Genomic DNA, 16723 nt, shown 5'->3' on the forward strand with positions numbered 1-16723 from the left:
AAAATTAAAAAAAAAAAAATGAACTTATTTTTTAAATGATTACATAATTCAGGTATTTCCCTAATCCAAATTTGTCTCTCCTCCAAAGTATTCCAAACTTATTAGGGTTTATGATAATAGCATTAACTAAAACAATTAAGTTAAACAGAATGATAGAAACATTTGATTTTTGACCAAAATTATCAAATATCCAAGACATTTACAAAATTGTATATAAAAAAGCAAAAATCGAGAAAAGGACAGAGAAAGTCTGGAAAATCTGCTATGTATAAATTATGTATCTTAAGGCAATAAAATGTATCCTTTTTTGTTGTTGTTGTTGTTTTGAGACAGAGTCTCACTCTCTTGCCTGGGCTAGAGTGCCCTGGCGTCAGCCTAGCTCACAGCAACCTCAAACTCCTGGGCTCAAGTGATCCTCCTGCCTCAGCCTCCCAGGTAGCTGGGACTACAGGCGTGCACCACCATGCCCAGCTAATTTTTTCTATTTTTAATAGAGATGGGGTCTTGTTCTTGCTTAGGCTGGTCTCGAACTCCTGAGCTCAAGCAATGACCCCCCCCCCCCCCCCGGCCTCCCAGAGTGGTAGGATTACAGGCATGAGCCACCACCCCCAGCCTGTTGTTGTTAATACAAAGTCTCACAGTTACCCAGGCTGGAGTACAGTGTAGCATTATCATAGCTCACTGCAACCTCGAACTCCTGGGCTCAAGCCATCCTCCTGCCTCAGCCTCTCGGGTAGCTGGGACTACAGATGCACGTCACCATGGCAGTTATATTTTAAATTTTTTGTAGAGAAAGCATCTCGCTATATTGCTTAGGCTAGTCTCAAACTCCTGGGCTCAAGTGATCCTCCTGCCTCAACCTCCCACAGTAGCCCGGTGAGCCACTGGGCTCAGCCAAAAATGTATCTTAAGGGTAGTAAGAAAAACTGCTGTACAAAATTTGTTTCGGTGATTTATATGCACACATAGTTCATACTAAGTCACAAAGTATTTCCTACAGTGGATAGTTATCAAAATTTTGAAGGCCTGTTACAGAACTTACCATTTTTTTGGCATGTTCTTCACACAGAGGTGTCTGGTGTGTAATGTCAAAAACTGGCACGGAGCACTGCTGTCCATCTGCAAACCTGGCTGTGCAGCTTGAGAAGAGCTGCTGAGAGCGGTTCAAGAGGATATCTGTTTTTTTTTAAGTTAGGAATAAAATATTCTGAAACTCTATTTAACTTTTCAATTTCTATATAAAATCCACTTCTTCCCTTACTTATGTTTAATAAGCATAGATTTTATTATCTACAAAAGCTAAGTACCCAGCCCTACTACTGACATGGGAAAATGATAACAGTTGAAGTTACCATCATTATTTATCAGATGATAATTCTGAAGGAGTCTGTTATGCTAATGGGCTCCTAACATGAGTCTCCTTTATGGCCACTCTGAACCAAACTCTGTTATTTGAAGAAACAGGGTCATTTCCTTCTCAACACACAAACTGCACTTAGAGTTCCACTTAATGGTTTTTTAAAAAACAACTTTTAAAATGACAACTTTCTGCTTATGATACTCATCCAGAATAAGAAATTTTAAGGCATGATTATAAAAAAAATTCATCTGTCCGAAGTTGAATTTTTCATTTTACATTCCCCTCTCCAAACTCAGTCACAACTCATGAAAAATTACTTTTAAATCAAAATTTTGCTATTAAAATTGGAAAACCATCAATATTTTTAAGCATTCATACTTTTAGCCACTACATTTCCTTAAGATTTACCTTATATCTATATTAAGGAAATACCTTTATGTTTATCCTTTATGGTTTATAGTTTAGGCTATTATAAAGCCTTTATTACATATTATAGAAACTGCTGCTGAAAAAGCTGTGAAAATATAACTTCAAGAACAGAAAGGAGGGTGAAAATTAAATAGCTAGTTAAGAAGAAGAATTACTACTATTCTTAAAATGCTACTCAATTTTAAATATTTAATAAAAGTGAGAGCAATAAGATTTTGTCACCAGCCTAAAGCTCCCTAGCATAGGTTTCCCCCAAGTATATTGTCTTAAGGTATATTCTTTCCCAGTCAGTGATGTTCGTTATCTTCCATTTATTTCAAATCAGCACTGTACTCACTACAAAGAGTAAAATTAATGCCATGCTGTAAAAGGCACACTGTAAAACTGTATAGCTTTCTTGGCAGACTAAAACAGTTTCTAAATAATGTGATTTGATCTTTCCATCAATGCGTGTTATAGTTGCTTCTTACATGCTATTGGGAACCATCTGAGGGACCAGAATTCTATTAACAATATATAATTAAGTGACAGCCATCGGAAGAACCTGCTATTTGCTGTCAATTTTACTTATTTTGTTGTGATTCTTTTTCTTTATATCCCTCTTTAATAATTTAGCATGAAATCCTAGAACATAGTCTCTCAAGGACCTCTACTGATAGACAAGCAAAACTAAAGACCAGTAGAGGAGATAAAGCAAAAGCTGACAAACATAGAAGCTTTCAAACAGGGTAGTTTATATGATACTTCGGCTGACATTATTAACACCTTATTGAAAATATTCCCATTGAAAAGAGAAAACTATGCAAACACATAAAAGTTATTTGGTAAGAATACAAAAACACATCTTTACTATCAATGTGAAGACTGGCTGACAATTATCAGTTCCTCAAATAAGAACATAAGCGACCTGTGACTGAAGTAATTACCTTGCTGAGGGATGACATAAGCAACTTGGCCAGGACGGAACCAATGAACGGGAACCATACAGAATTCCAATTTGGCCAGTTAATTTATATAAGTGAAACAGTTAATTTTACTCAATAATATACTCAAACATTACTTATATTCATTGCTGTGATTTTTGATTAAAGAATCACAATAAGGGAAGCAGAAAAAAATTATTCAGAGGACTTCATGAAAATTAGAAGTTACAGAAACTTGGGCTGGGTCTTCCAATCTGAGGCCATCCATGGCCTGGGGGCCGAGTGTTCCAGCGGCACCAGGAAGAGGGAAGTTCATGAAACCGGGGAAAGTGGTGCTGGTCCTGGCTAGACGCAGAGGCGCGATAACGAAGAACATTGGTGATGGCACCTCGGACTGCCCCTACAGCCATGCTCTGGTGGCTGGAACTGACCACTACCATCCCCACAAAGTGACAGCTGCTACCACAGGCAAGAAAGCCACCACGGGGTCAAAGGTCAAGGATTCTGCGAAAGTTTATAACTACAATCACCTCGTGTCCACAAGGTACTGTGTGGATGTCCCCTTGGACAAAACTGTCATCAACAAGGATGTCAAGGCCCGAGGTGGCTGGGGCAAAGTCAAGTTCGAAGAGAGGTACAAGACACACAAGTGGTTCTTCCAGAAGCTGTGGTTGTTTCAGTTATTAAAATTTTTTTAAAATTAGAAGTTACATTAATAGTTATGATTTCAAAAGTCATTCACTTGATTTAAAAAGGAAATATATAGCCCCAAAGTAGTTACTACTTTTTTAGTGCATGTTCAATTGAGTTAAAAGGATACGTTGGAAACAATGTCTGGTGAATGGAAGGGCTTTGTTAGTGCACTGTTCACCCTTCACAGTTCCACTGCATGCTACTGGATCCATCTCCCTCAACTTGGTCCGGCTTATGCTAAGGAGGGAAAAACACAAAATTAATTTTTTAAAAAGGCTTTAAGAATTTCAGTTCATTTTTCAACATAATGTTACCACTCTGTAACACCCCCATTATAACTATCTATAATATTTATAGTTATTAAATAAAATGCAAATGTTAAAGAAAGAAGGTATTACAATTATCAATTGTGTTATTTCCACAGTATACTGACATTCAAAGCAAATGGTTACAAAACAATATATTTCAAATATGTCTATCTTGTTTTCTGAATGACATTTTGGTTCCTCTTTCTTCACAAAGAGGCAGTAGATGAGACCAGAATCAGACAAATCTGGCTCTGAATCTCAGCTCTACCTCTTAACTAGCTGTATGACCTTGGGCAAGTTACTTAGCGTCACTTACACCTCCACTTCCTCTGTGTGGAGCAGAGACAGTAAGGTACCTTCTGCTGGCAGGCTTGTTGGAAACATAAAAAGATGTAACAGATCCAAGCCATGTACATACAGTGTATAGTATGGCACATATGGTTATTAGTCATGACTATGATTATCATCATCACTATGATTTGGTCACCTTGTGCTGCTAAACAGCAAATCTGCAAAAAGCTCAATCTCATACATGGAAAAGAGGATGCTGATACGCAGAAATCGTTTAGTCATTCTATTCTCCAAAGTGCATTCACTTTGGACATAGTTTTTAAACTTTCTATTATATCTGCAACTCTATGTTTCATTATTTAAATCTCATCTCTACTAATGTACACCTATAATGTTTAAATATTTTAACTTTTTAAAAATTTTATGGAGAAGCAATGCATCTACAGAGTTCCATAAAAAAAAAAAAATCAAAAAACAGAAAGTTAGGCAGTGAAGACTCTACTTCTGCCCTTGTCCCCTGATTTGCCAGTCCCTACTCTTTCTACAATATGTATTCCTTTTATTAGTTTTCAGATCCTTCCAGTTTCTTTATGCAAACATTAAAAAAACCAAATAAAACCAAATAAATAATATCTAAATTTTTAGAAGTACAAAAACTATCCTACAGGACTCTGTAAAGCATCACAACTATGAGGCCTTTACAAATGTCTGAGTATGGGAGAAAAAAATCTACTCAATGCGCTAAGTCCAAGTCAGGCATCAAAAATAAAAAAATCGGCCGGGCGCGGTGGCTCACGCCTGTAATCCTAGCTCTCTGGGAGGCCGAGGCGGGCGGATTGCTCGAGGTCGGGAGTTCAAAACCAGCCTGAGCAAGAGCGAGACCCCGTCTCTACTATAAATAGAAAGAAACTAATTGGCCAACTAATATATATAGAAAAAATTAGCCGGGCATGGTGGCGCATGCCTGTAGTCCCAGCTACTTGGGAGGCTGAGGCAGAAGGATCACTCGAGCCCAGGAGTCTGAGGTTGCTGTGAGCTAGGCTGACGCCACGGCACTCACTCTAGCCTGGGCAACAAAGTGAGACTCTGTCTCAAAAAAAAAAAAAAATAAATAAATAAATAAAAAATAAAAAAATAAAAAAATCTCTGAGTTGTCTGCTTCTAGTGTCTAAGGGTTTCAATGTAATGATATACACTAATTAGATAAGGTCACACAAAATCTAAATCACATATGAATCAACATAAAATAGAAATACATGAATGCTTCTATTGTAATTATTACTTTGATGTAAATAGTAAACAAATAGATAAGCAGGTGCTACCACAGAGATTCCTTTAATTAAGATTTATGGGCCGGGCGCTGTGGCTCACGCCTGTAAACCTAGCTCTTGGGAGGCCGAGGCGGGCGGATTGCTCAAGGTCAGGAGTTCAAAACCAGCCTGAGCAAGAGCGAGACCTCGTCTCTACTATAAATAGAAAGAAATCAATTGGCCAACTGATATATATATAAAAAATTAGCCGGGCATGGTGGCGCATGCCTGTAGTCCCAGCTACTCGGGAGGCTGAGGCAGAAGGATCGCTTGAGCCCAGGAGTTTGAGGTTGCTGTGAGCTAGGCTGACGCCACGGCACTCACTCTAGCCTGGGCAAACAAAGCGAGACTCTGTCTCAAAAAAAAAAAAAAATAAAAAATAAAAATAAAAAGAAGGCTCTCTATTTTGCAGGGATAATTTTTTTTTTGAGACTATGTCTTGCTCTGTCACCCTACATAGAGTACAGTGGCATTATAATACCTCGCCACAATCTCAAACTGCTGGGCTCAAGTGATCAATCCTCCTGCCTCAGTCTCCCAAGTAACTGGGAATACAGGCACATACCATAACATCTAGCTAATTTGTCAATTTTAAGTAGAGACAGGGTCTCACTCTTGCTCAGGCTGGTCTCAAACACCTAAACTCAAACAATCCTCTTACTTTGGCCTCCCAGAGTGTCAAGATTACAGGCATGAGCCACGGCACCTGGCCGTAGGGATAATTTTCATTGGACACTTTGATAATTTTGCCCAGCCATTTACCAAGACTAGTATATAACATATTCCCTCATTTTCTTTATTCCAGACTTCCAAAAAACCCCTTTGGTTTTATTTTTAAAAATAGCCTTATGTTCCAACTTACCGATTAGTTCTTAAAATAGATTCAAAGTCAGTAATTCACTATTCTCATTGATAAATTAAAGTAAAAATGTTTGATATAATGTTAAATATACTTTATTATCCAAATAATCCCAATAAAACAAAGGGAATTACAAAACCTTTTATTTTTGAGAGAGTCTTGCTTTGTTGCCCAGGTTAGAGTGAGTGCCGTGGCATCAGCCTAGCTCACAACAACCTCAAACTCCTGGGCTCAAGCAATCCTTCTGCCTCAGCCTCCCGAGTAGCTGGGACTACAGGCATGCACCACTATGCCCAGCTAATTTTTTCTATATATATTAGCTGGCCAATTAATATCTTTCTATTTATAGTAGAGACAGGGTCTCACTCTTGCTCAGGCTGGTTTTGAACTCCTGACCTTGAGCAATCTGCCCGCCTCGACCTCCCAGAGTGCTAGGATTACAGGCGTGAGCCACCACACCCAGCCACAAAACTTTTTTTTTTTTTTTTTTGAGACAGAGTCTCGCTTTGTTGCCCAGGCTAGAGTGAGTGCCGTGGCGTCAGCCTAGCTCACAGCAACCTCAAACTCCTGGGCTCAAGCAATCCTCCTGCCTCAGCCTCCCAAGTAGCTGGGACTACAGGCATGCGCCACCATGCCCGGCTAATTTTTTTTTCTATATATGTTAGTTGGCCAATTAATTTCTTTCTATTTATAGTAGAGACGGGGTCTTTCTCTTGTTCAGGCCAGTTTTGAACTCCTGACCTCGAGCAATCCACCCACCTTGGCCTCCCAGAGAGCTAGGATTACAGGCGTGAGCCACAGCGCAAGGACCTTTTCTCTTTTTTTTTCTTTTCTTTCTTTCTTTTTTTTTTTTTTATGAGACAGAGCCTTGCTCTGTTGCCTGGGTTAAAGTACAGAGGCATCATCATAGCTCACTGCAACCTCAAACTCCTGGACTCAAGTGATCCTCTGCCTTAGCCTCCCAAATCACTGGGACTGCAGCCATATGACACCATGCCCTGTTCATTTTTTAATTTTTTGTAGAGACAAGGTCTTGCTATGTTGTTTAGGCCAGTCTCCAACACCTGGACTCAATGATCCTCCAGCCTTGGCCTCCTAAAGTGCTAGGATTATGAGCATGAGCTCCAGTGCCCAGCCTTTGATGGTTACTTTTTTTTTTAAAGACAAGGCCTCACTATGTCACTCAGGCTGGGGTGCAGTGGCCTGATCAAAGCTCATTATAACCTTGAATTCTACACTCAAGCAATGACCTGGCTAATTTTTTTATTTTTTGTAGAGATGTGGGTCTGGCAATGGTACTCGGGCTGGTCTTGAACATCTGGCCTCAAGCAATCCTCCAGCCTTGGCCTCCCAAAGTGCTGGGATATAGGCATAAGCAACCATAGCTGGTAAAAAAAAAAAAAAAAAAAAACCTACTACAGGCTTCTCTTTGGTGTGCTCTATTTTATCCCATAAACAATGATGTTTCCACACAAACATTAGTTACTGCAGGATTGTGGGCTATAAGTTATTGCATCTTGGTTTGCATACTTCAAGCTATTTCAATGGCTTAGTCTACTTACTTACCAATAAATATGACAAAGTTATTAAGTAAGAAAAATGAACATTATTTAGCTTATATACAACCTATATTTTAAAAGACACATACATATTACAAAGTAGCCTTTAAGTTTAAATTTCTAAAATATTTAATGGCAACTTTTAAAATGTCTTTTGTAGGCCGGGCGCTGTGGCTCACGCCTGTAATCCTAGCTCTTGGGAGGCCGAGGCGGGCGGATTGCTCAAGGTCAGGAGTTCAAAACCAGCCTGAGCAAGAGCGAGACCCCGTCTCTACTATAAATAGAAAGAAATTAATTGGCCAACTGATATATATATAAAAAAATTAGCCGGGCATGGTGGTGCATGCCTGTAGTCCCAGCTACCCGGGAGGCTGAGGCAGAAGGATCACTGGAGCCCAGGAGTTTGAGGTTGCTGTGAGCTAGGCTGACGCCACGGCACTCACTCTAGCCTGGGCAACAAAGCGAGACTCTGTCTCAAAAAAAAAAAAAAAAAAAAAATATGTCTTTTGTAGAACTAGGGCTTTGATCCCAAAAATATCAAATAGGGCGGTCCATGCAACTAACAGCTGATATTTGTGAACCTAAACTATAATGTAATAATGTAAGGTAATAAGCTACCACTCACCAAGGAATGATTACAGCACACTGTTATATGATTATCAGTGATGCACATAAACTTTTCATCAATCATGGCGACATAACCAAATGACATCAAACTAATCTGAAAACTATTACATTCCATCTTGGTGTTTGTTTTTTGTGACAGTTATCCTTAACTATTTTTTAAATATCACTAAAGATGGTATGGATGTTGTTCTGAAAACAACCAGTCAAGAATCATAGGTAAATACAGTTTTCCACACAAATACCAAATTGTCCCAAACTCATAGTGTAGTCTCTGAGATCTCTGACAGGATCATAATAATACACTAGACTCAATGAATGTAATGTTTATATTCTAATCTCTTCATGCTGGACAAAGCTACAATTTCTACTGAAATTGTACACTTGAAGGCATTAATATCATTGAATATTAGATATTATTAATTTTATAACCTGTGCCAAACTGAATGAATTCTTTCAACAGAGAACAGACTTTCATTTATTCAATTCTATTCGCTTGTTTGTCAATATTGAGGATTTAAGAACAAACTGCACCTTGTTCCCACTCTCCTGGCAATTACTGTTTAGCATGAGAAACAGGCATTAATATAAGCGTAAATTCTACAATGAAGCAGAGTACACAGCACAATAAGCATTCATAACAGGGGGAACCTAACATAGTCCAGGGGATTAGGAAATGTTTCTCAAAAAAAGATAAGTCTCTGAGTAAGCTGGAACCTGAAGAATCTTCTAGAACAAACACTACACATCCCTTACAGATGATTGGGAGACCTAGAGTAATAGAAGATGCTCTAGGCTGTGGGCATTCTGTGTACTATGTTAGCTACATGTATATTGTTTCAAACAACTCTAAATCCGTTCTACTTCTAGAAAATCCTTAAGAGATAGTGCATCTATGTGTGATATGCAATTGAATATTAGGTTACTTTTTTTTACAACAAATGAAAAGCAAAGTACATGAAATTAAAATAAAATATAAAAAATATATAGGTATTTAAGTAATATGATCAATAGCTACAAAGTAAAAGTTCTATTTTAATATTTTGTTTTAAAATCTTTTTTCTTCAGGTGGGTCAATGACAATATGTAGACTAAGAATTTTTTCTTCACTTTACTAATAATCCCACCATCTAAAGACATTTCAGTATATAAACTAAATTTTTTTCCATATATATATACTAAAAGTCATCACCTGAAAATATAATAACTAAAAAGTGTGAAACAATAATAAACGTAATAACTAGGCCTTTGAAATTTAAAAACTGTTTTCTTAAAGTGAGAAGGTGTTTTGAAATTTTTTAATTCAATTTAGTGCTTTAAATGTGCATTTCAGTTAAAACTAATAACAATGATCAAAAATATATACAACAGCTCTGTTTTTTCTACTCAATTTTGCTGGAACCTAAAACTGCTCTAATAAATAAGGTTTAAAAATATATATATATATATATATATATATATACACACACACACACACACACAACAGAATTCTGGCCAGGCATGGTGGCTCACGCCTGTAATCCTAGCACTCTGGTAGGCCGAGGCGGGCAGACTGCTCTAGGTCAGGAGTTTGAAACCAGCCTGAACAAGAGCAAGACCCCATCTCTACTAAAAAAATAGAAAGAAATTAGCTGGACAACTAAAAATATACAGAAAAAAATTAGCTGGTGGTGCATGCCTATAGTCCCAGCTATTCACCTATGGTCCCTGAGGCAGAGGATGGCTTGAGCCCAGGAGTCTGAGGCTGCTGTGATCTAGGCTGATCCCATAGCACTCTAGCGTGGGCAACAGACTGAGACACTGTCTCAAAAAAAAAAAAAAAGTCACATATTAAAAAATTAATGTCATGAGAAAGTGGTCACAATTCAGTGATAAATGGATAAAAGCAGGAAATAAAAAATACATTATAGCATGATCTCAATTTCGGTTTTTAATATAAATAGATGGCTCACTAAAGATTTTACACACACACACACACACACAAAATGACTAGAAGGAAACAGAATCACAATGTTCATAGTGCTTATTCTCTGACTTGTGAATGACAACATTATGGAGATTTTCGTCTTCTTTTTGCTACATTTTTCCAAATTTTGCACAATATATAAGTATCTGCATTATAAACAAAAGGGATTTTTCCCAAAAAACAAATACAATAAGATATCTGAACACATAATATGTGGGATGATGTAAATATTAATAGAAAAACACGCTGTAAAGGAAAATCTTAAATAATACCAGTAAAAAAACATAAAATACTACTTTTATGGTTAAAAAATTATAAATACTACTTTTTCTAAGCATTGTATTTTCTTTTTTTAAGACAGGTAACATTCTCAAATTTTCAATGAACACATTCTAATCAAACCAAAAAGATTTCAGTAATACTTTAATTTTACTCTCAGCTCATGGCAGGTATTATTTTGACACCTATGCAGCACTTTAATGAAGCAATAAAACCAAAATACAATGCTTAAATATTTGAGGGTTTAAATGCCCATCTCACATTGTGCCTCAACTATGCTATAAAAAAAATACAAAAAACAGACTGAGACAAGTCCCTTAGGAACAAGGCGGCTCAATGTGGCTCTAACCTGGTTCGACTGCATGCAGCTCTCCTCAGTTCTTGTATCAACTGACCAGTACATTCTGGTTCTTTACTGGCCGCCTGCAGCAAAGCTTTCCTAAATGTGTGCCGGCATTTCTTTTGACGAGATTCTGCCCGCTCCAGGCGGCAGAGGTGCTTATATTTCTGCTGAAAGTAAGTGCAAAGTTGGGTCACCCTGGAGCTCCTACTCTCTGTATCATCGTCATCTGACCTGGAAAGTGCAGGGAGATAAGTAAAAAACTGATTACACATTAGGTTCGTTTTAGAGAGGGGAAAAGAGAATGAGGAAGAGTGGTAGAAAGCACTGGTTTAAAACGTTTGTGGCAATGTGAACACATACCTAACAAAATTAGTGTAAGAGAATTCCAATAGAGCTGAAAATAAGTACAATATTTCAACAACAAGCAGGGCAGTAGAGACAATCCAGTACTTTAAGAAACTTAACCTTTTAGCATGTCATCAGTAGACACAATGCACCAGTGTCTTCTAAATTTTAAGTGACCAGAGATTCTTGGGATGGGGGGAAAGCCATTTCTTTACCTTTACTTACCTAAAAGTCTGAGCAAATAACACGGCAGTTATGAGGAAATATGCAGCATAATTTCATAAAAGATAGGTCATACCAGAAATAGAGCAGTGAATTCTAACAGCAAATTATCTAAGAGCCGCCCATTTAAACATTCTGGTTTTTAACTACCTTTTTCTTGCTAAGTACCTACAGAATTTTGATCATAGGGATCACATTAATTCTAGTTTTCTCTTTTTAACTATGGAGCTATCCTGAATAGCATTTAATAGAACAGGGATGATATGGGGGGTTTTTTTGGTCACATGCTTATGTGATTGATTGGTGGTCCCTGCTGAAGTGCTGTGTGGAAAGGGCACATCTAGGAACAAGAAGAGAGACTGCTGTGGTTAGTTAGCAATGTCTACCACCAGCAAGGTTACCAAGGTCATTTTTCTATGGAACAAATGTGCTCTCATTTTTACTATTAGGAATAATGCGCACTAGACTTGAAAACTGATCCGTGTTATTTTATCTTCTTTCTCTTCTATCATAACATAAGTAAATACCACACATGTGACACCACAGACTATTATTACCTTCCTAATCTTCTGTAAATCATGGCTTGGTTTCTCTTCTTAGGTGATATTATTATTCTTTCCTTCAGAATAGTCTATAACAAACTATCTATGAACTTTTGTTTAGTATCTCTTCAAAGAAACATGTTTAGCCAGGAGCGGTGGCTCATGCCTGTAATCCTAGCACTCTGGGAGGCTGAGGCAGGAGGATCACTCAAGGTCAGGACTTCGAAACAAGCCTGAGCAAGAGCAAGACCCAGACCCAGTCTCTACTAAAAATAAAAATAAATTAATCAGCCAACTAAAACCATATAGAAAAAATTAGCCAGGCATGGTGGCTCATGCCTATAGTCCCAGCTACTCGGGAGGCTGAGGCAGAAGGATCGCTTGAGCCCAGGAGTTTGAGGTTGCTGTGAGCTAGGCTGATGCCATGGCACTCTAGCCCGGGCAACAAAGTGAGACTCTGTCTCAAAAAAAAAAAAAAAAAAAAAAAAAAATGTAAGAAACATGTTCTCTTCAGTACAGTTTCCACTAGAGACGTACAAATTGAAGGATCTTAGCTCAATCTTTCATTTACTACACTGAACATTTACTGTGTATCTATTATCCTGAGCACTACAGAAGAGAGACCAAAGCATCAAGGAGTTTGCAAAGCAATTTAGACAGTACAAACATATCCCAAAAGTTAAACAATTCCAAAAGAGGATGGAATCAATAACTAAAATGGTGGGGCAGGCCGGGCGCGGTGGCTCACGCCTGTAATCCTAGCACTCTGGGAGGCCAAGGCGGGAGGATTGCTCAAGGTCAGGAGTTGGAAACCAGCCTGAGCAAGAGCGAGACCCCATCTCTACTATAAATAGAAAGAAATTAATTGGCTAACTAATATATATAGAAAAACTTAGCTGGGCATGGTGGCGCATGCCTGTAGTCCCAGCTACTCGGGAGGCTGAGGCAGCAGGATTGCTTGAGCCCAGGAGTTTGAGCCCAGGAGTTTGAGGTTGCTGTGAGCTAGGCTGACACCACCGCACTCACTCTTGCCTGGGCAACAAAGACTCTGTCTCAATCAATCAATCAATCAATAAAATGGTGGGGCAGACAGACCAATGATTCAAATATCTGACTAGAAATCAGAAAAATCTAGGAGCATTTTAAAATTTCAGATTCTCAGGACCTATCCTTGATCTACTGAACTAGAATCTCCACTGAGTGGGGCCCAGGAATCTTTATTTTGAATTGTTCCCTTAAGTCTCATAGCAGGTCTATACTTGGGAGTTCTAATGAAGCCAGTGAATGCTATAAATATCTTTAAACTTGATAGTCGTAAGTACCACAAGAGAGGTATGGACAAAGTGCCGTTGAGGGTCACTGGAAAGATTGCTAGATGAAAGAAAGGTTCTGCAGAGGAGATGACAACAGAATTGAGCCCTGAAGAATGGGTATAATTTAAAGATGAGAAAAAAAGGTTACTCCACACAGATAAAACACATAAGCCAAGACAGAGATAGGACAGTGAACAGCAAGAACTAAGTAGCTTGGTTTGGCTAAAGTATAAAGTATGTAGGAGCATGTGGAGTACATAGGTAAGGGAAACTTTCTCTGCCTAAATGCCAGATTAAAGAGTTTAACTTTTATTCCATAGGCAATGAAGAAGCTTTATATTTTTTTTTTTTTTTTGAGACAGAGTCTCACTCTGTTGCCCCTGCTAGAGTGCCTTGGTATCAGCCTAGCTCACAGCAACCTCCAACTCCTGAGCTCAAGCGATCCTTCTGCCTCAGCCTCCTGAGTAGCTGGGACTATAGGCACATGCCACCATGCCCGGCTAATTTTTTCTACATATTTTTAGTTGGCCAATTAATTTCATTCTATTTGTAGTAGAGACAGGATCTTGCTCTTGCTCAGGTTGGTTTCGAACTCCTGATCTTGAGTGATCCTCCCGCCTCAGCCTCCCAGAGTGCTAGGATTACAGGTGTGAGCCACTGTGCCTGGCAGAGAAGCTTTATAATTTTTAAGAAAATGGTTAATAATAGAGGTATGCATGAGAAGGATTACACTGTCAGCAGACATAGAATAAATAGAGAAAGAGACAGAAAATGACAGTTATAAAATTATTATAAAACTCCAGGTAAGAAATAGGAAGGACCCACGCTAAGGTGGAAGTGGCAGGAATGGAGGATGTGAGGGGCAATCTGCAATGTATAAAAGACAAACTTTGTCAACCATGCAAGGAAGGTGGAAGGGACAATAATCATCACTCAGCAGTTTCCACCAATGAAGACCAGGGAAGAACAGGAGTATGTACCACTTACAAAACAAGGAACAGGAGCAAGAGTAGTTTGGGGGCAGAAAATAAATTCCATTTCAGACAAAAGGAATCTAGATGAGATATCAAGAGGAGCTGCAGGGGAGGGGGCGGGTATATACATACATAATGAGTGAGATATGTACCATCTGGGGGATGGTCATGCTGGAGACTCAGACTTGTGGGGGGAGGGGGGAATGGGCATTTATTGAAACCTTAAAATCTGTACCCCCATAACATGCCGAAATTAAAAAAAAAAAAAAAAGAGGAGCTGCACAAAAATCTGTGGAAATGAAAAACTGGAGCACAGTTAGGGAAGAGAATGATTTCAGAGTCAACAACTAACAGTGAAGGACATGGGAGTGACTAAAAGTAAAAACCCACAGAGATAACGGAAGGAACAAGACATGTAAGGGCCATGATCATAAAAGAAGTAATCCAGTTTGGTGACTGGCTGTGAAGGATAAGAAAGAAAATAATGACTCAATGGCTTTGAATCTGCATAACTAGAAAAGTGTAAGTGCCATTAATAGAAAAGGAGGCCTGGCACCGTGGCTCACACCTGTAATCCTAGCACTCTGGGAGGCCAAGGCGGGTGCATTGCTTGAGGTCAGGAGTTGGAAACCAGCCTGAGCAAGAGTGAGACCCCGTCTCTACTATAAATAGAAAGAAATTAACTGGCCAACTAATATATATATAAAAAATTAGCCAGGCATGGTGGCGCATGCCTGTAGTCCCAGCTACTAGGGAGGCTGAGGCAGCAGGATTGCTTGAGCCCAGGAGTTTGAGGTTGCTATGAGCTAGGCTGACGCCATGGCACTCACTCTAGCCTGGGTAACAAAGTGAGACTCTGTCTCAGAAAAAAAAAAAAAAAAGAAATAGAAAAGGAAAGGGAGGGGAAAGGCAAGTCTTACAGAGAAGTATCTGTAATCCTAGCACTCTGGGAGGCTGAGGTAGGAGGATTGTTTGAGGTCAGGAGTTTAAAACCAGCCTGAGCAAGAGTGAGATCCTGTCTCTACAAAAAATGGAAAAATGAGCGGGGTGTGGTGTTGTATACCTGTAGTCCCAGCTACCTCAGAGGCTGAGGCAGGAGGATCACTTGAGCCTTGAGCTTGAGATTTCAGTGAGCTATGATAACGACACTGCACTCTAGCCCAGGCAACAGAGTAAAACACTATCTTCAATAAATAAATAAATAAAAACCCAAAAAACAAAAACAGCAACCAGAAAAGAACTGCAGTAGCTATACTAACATCAGACAAAATAGATTTCAAAACAAGAAATGTCACTAGAGATAAACAAGGGTATTTTATAAAGCTAAAAGTATCAATACATAAGGAGAATATAATAATTATAAATATATATGTATCTAACAACAGAGTCCCAAAATACATGAAGCAAAAACTGACAGAATTGAAGAGGTAGTTGGAGACTTCAATATGGATTCGCATATTAGAACAAAACAGAATACTAGTGAGGAAACAGAAGAATTGAACACAACAAAGCAACTAGATCTTATAGGCATTTAAAAACACTCCACCAAACAATAGCAGAATATGCATTCTTCTCAAGTGCAACATGAAACATTTGCTACAACAGACCATAAAACAAGTAACAAAAAGTCTCAATAAATTTGAAAGTATTGAAATTATACGAAGTTTGCTCTCTATCAACAAAACGCCATATATATTGTATGGTTATATTTATATGAAATATGAATGACCAATAATATTTGACAATCCCTGAAACTAGACTAACCCAGAAAAAAAGAAAAGTCATAAATTACCAAAGTTAGAAATTAAAGAGTAGATATTATCTACCTATCTTAATGGGGAAAAAAGATTCTAAGGGAACATTATAAAAAAAACTATATACTAATAAATTAGATAACAAAAATGAAATGGACAAGTTGCTAAAGAGAGACAATCTTCTGAATCTGACTCAAGAAGAAATTAAAAATGTGAATAAACGTATAACAAGAGATTGAATTAGTAATCAAAAAATTCCCACAAAGAAAAGCCCGGGACCAGATGACTTCACTGGTTAAATTATACCAAACATTTCAAAAAAAACTTAACATGTTTAAATGCAATAATATCAATAATCACATTACATTCCAATGGTCTAATAAAAAGCAGAGATTGTCAGAGTAGATAAATGAAATGAAATGAAATTAGTAGAAATGAAAGTATACTGACAAACGGTTCTTATACATGAAGTAGTATAATACATGAAGGTGGACAGCAGTAATTAAAGATGTATAATATAAACCCTAAAATTACTACAAAATCAAAGCAAAGAAGTACAGCTAAGAAGTCTAGAAAGGAGAGAAAATGGAATCATGAAAATAATTAATCAAAAAAAGAAAAACAGGAAG

General features: G+C 38.1%; 2 protein-coding genes across 10 annotated transcripts in view; one reads left to right on the forward strand and one right to left on the reverse strand.

Annotated features, from left to right (window-relative positions):
- INO80D (INO80 complex subunit D) overlaps positions 1-16723 on the reverse strand; it is an 83229-nt gene that overhangs the window by 20550 nt on the left and 45956 nt on the right. For all 9 annotated transcript variants that reach the window (XM_076005858.1, XM_076005857.1, XM_076005856.1 and 6 more), the window contains 3 exons: positions 10951-11175; positions 3533-3642; positions 1043-1176 (listed from right to left, as the gene is read on the reverse strand). In XM_076005858.1, the coding sequence (XP_075861973.1) occupies positions 1043-1176; positions 3533-3642; positions 10951-11175 (469 nt within the window). The remainder of the gene's footprint in view (positions 1-1042; positions 1177-3532; positions 3643-10950; positions 11176-16723) is intronic.
- On the forward strand, positions 2906-3410 carry LOC109731010 (large ribosomal subunit protein eL27-like). Its single transcript, XM_076005353.1, has one exon. The coding sequence runs from the start codon at positions 2979-2981 to the stop codon at positions 3408-3410; it is 432 nt and encodes a 143-aa protein (XP_075861468.1). The 5' UTR covers positions 2906-2978.

The sequence above is a fragment of the Microcebus murinus genome, chromosome 8, assembly GCF_040939455.1.
Source record: "Microcebus murinus isolate Inina chromosome 8, M.murinus_Inina_mat1.0, whole genome shotgun sequence".
In the NCBI taxonomy this organism is placed as follows: Eukaryota; Metazoa; Chordata; class Mammalia; order Primates; family Cheirogaleidae; genus Microcebus; species Microcebus murinus.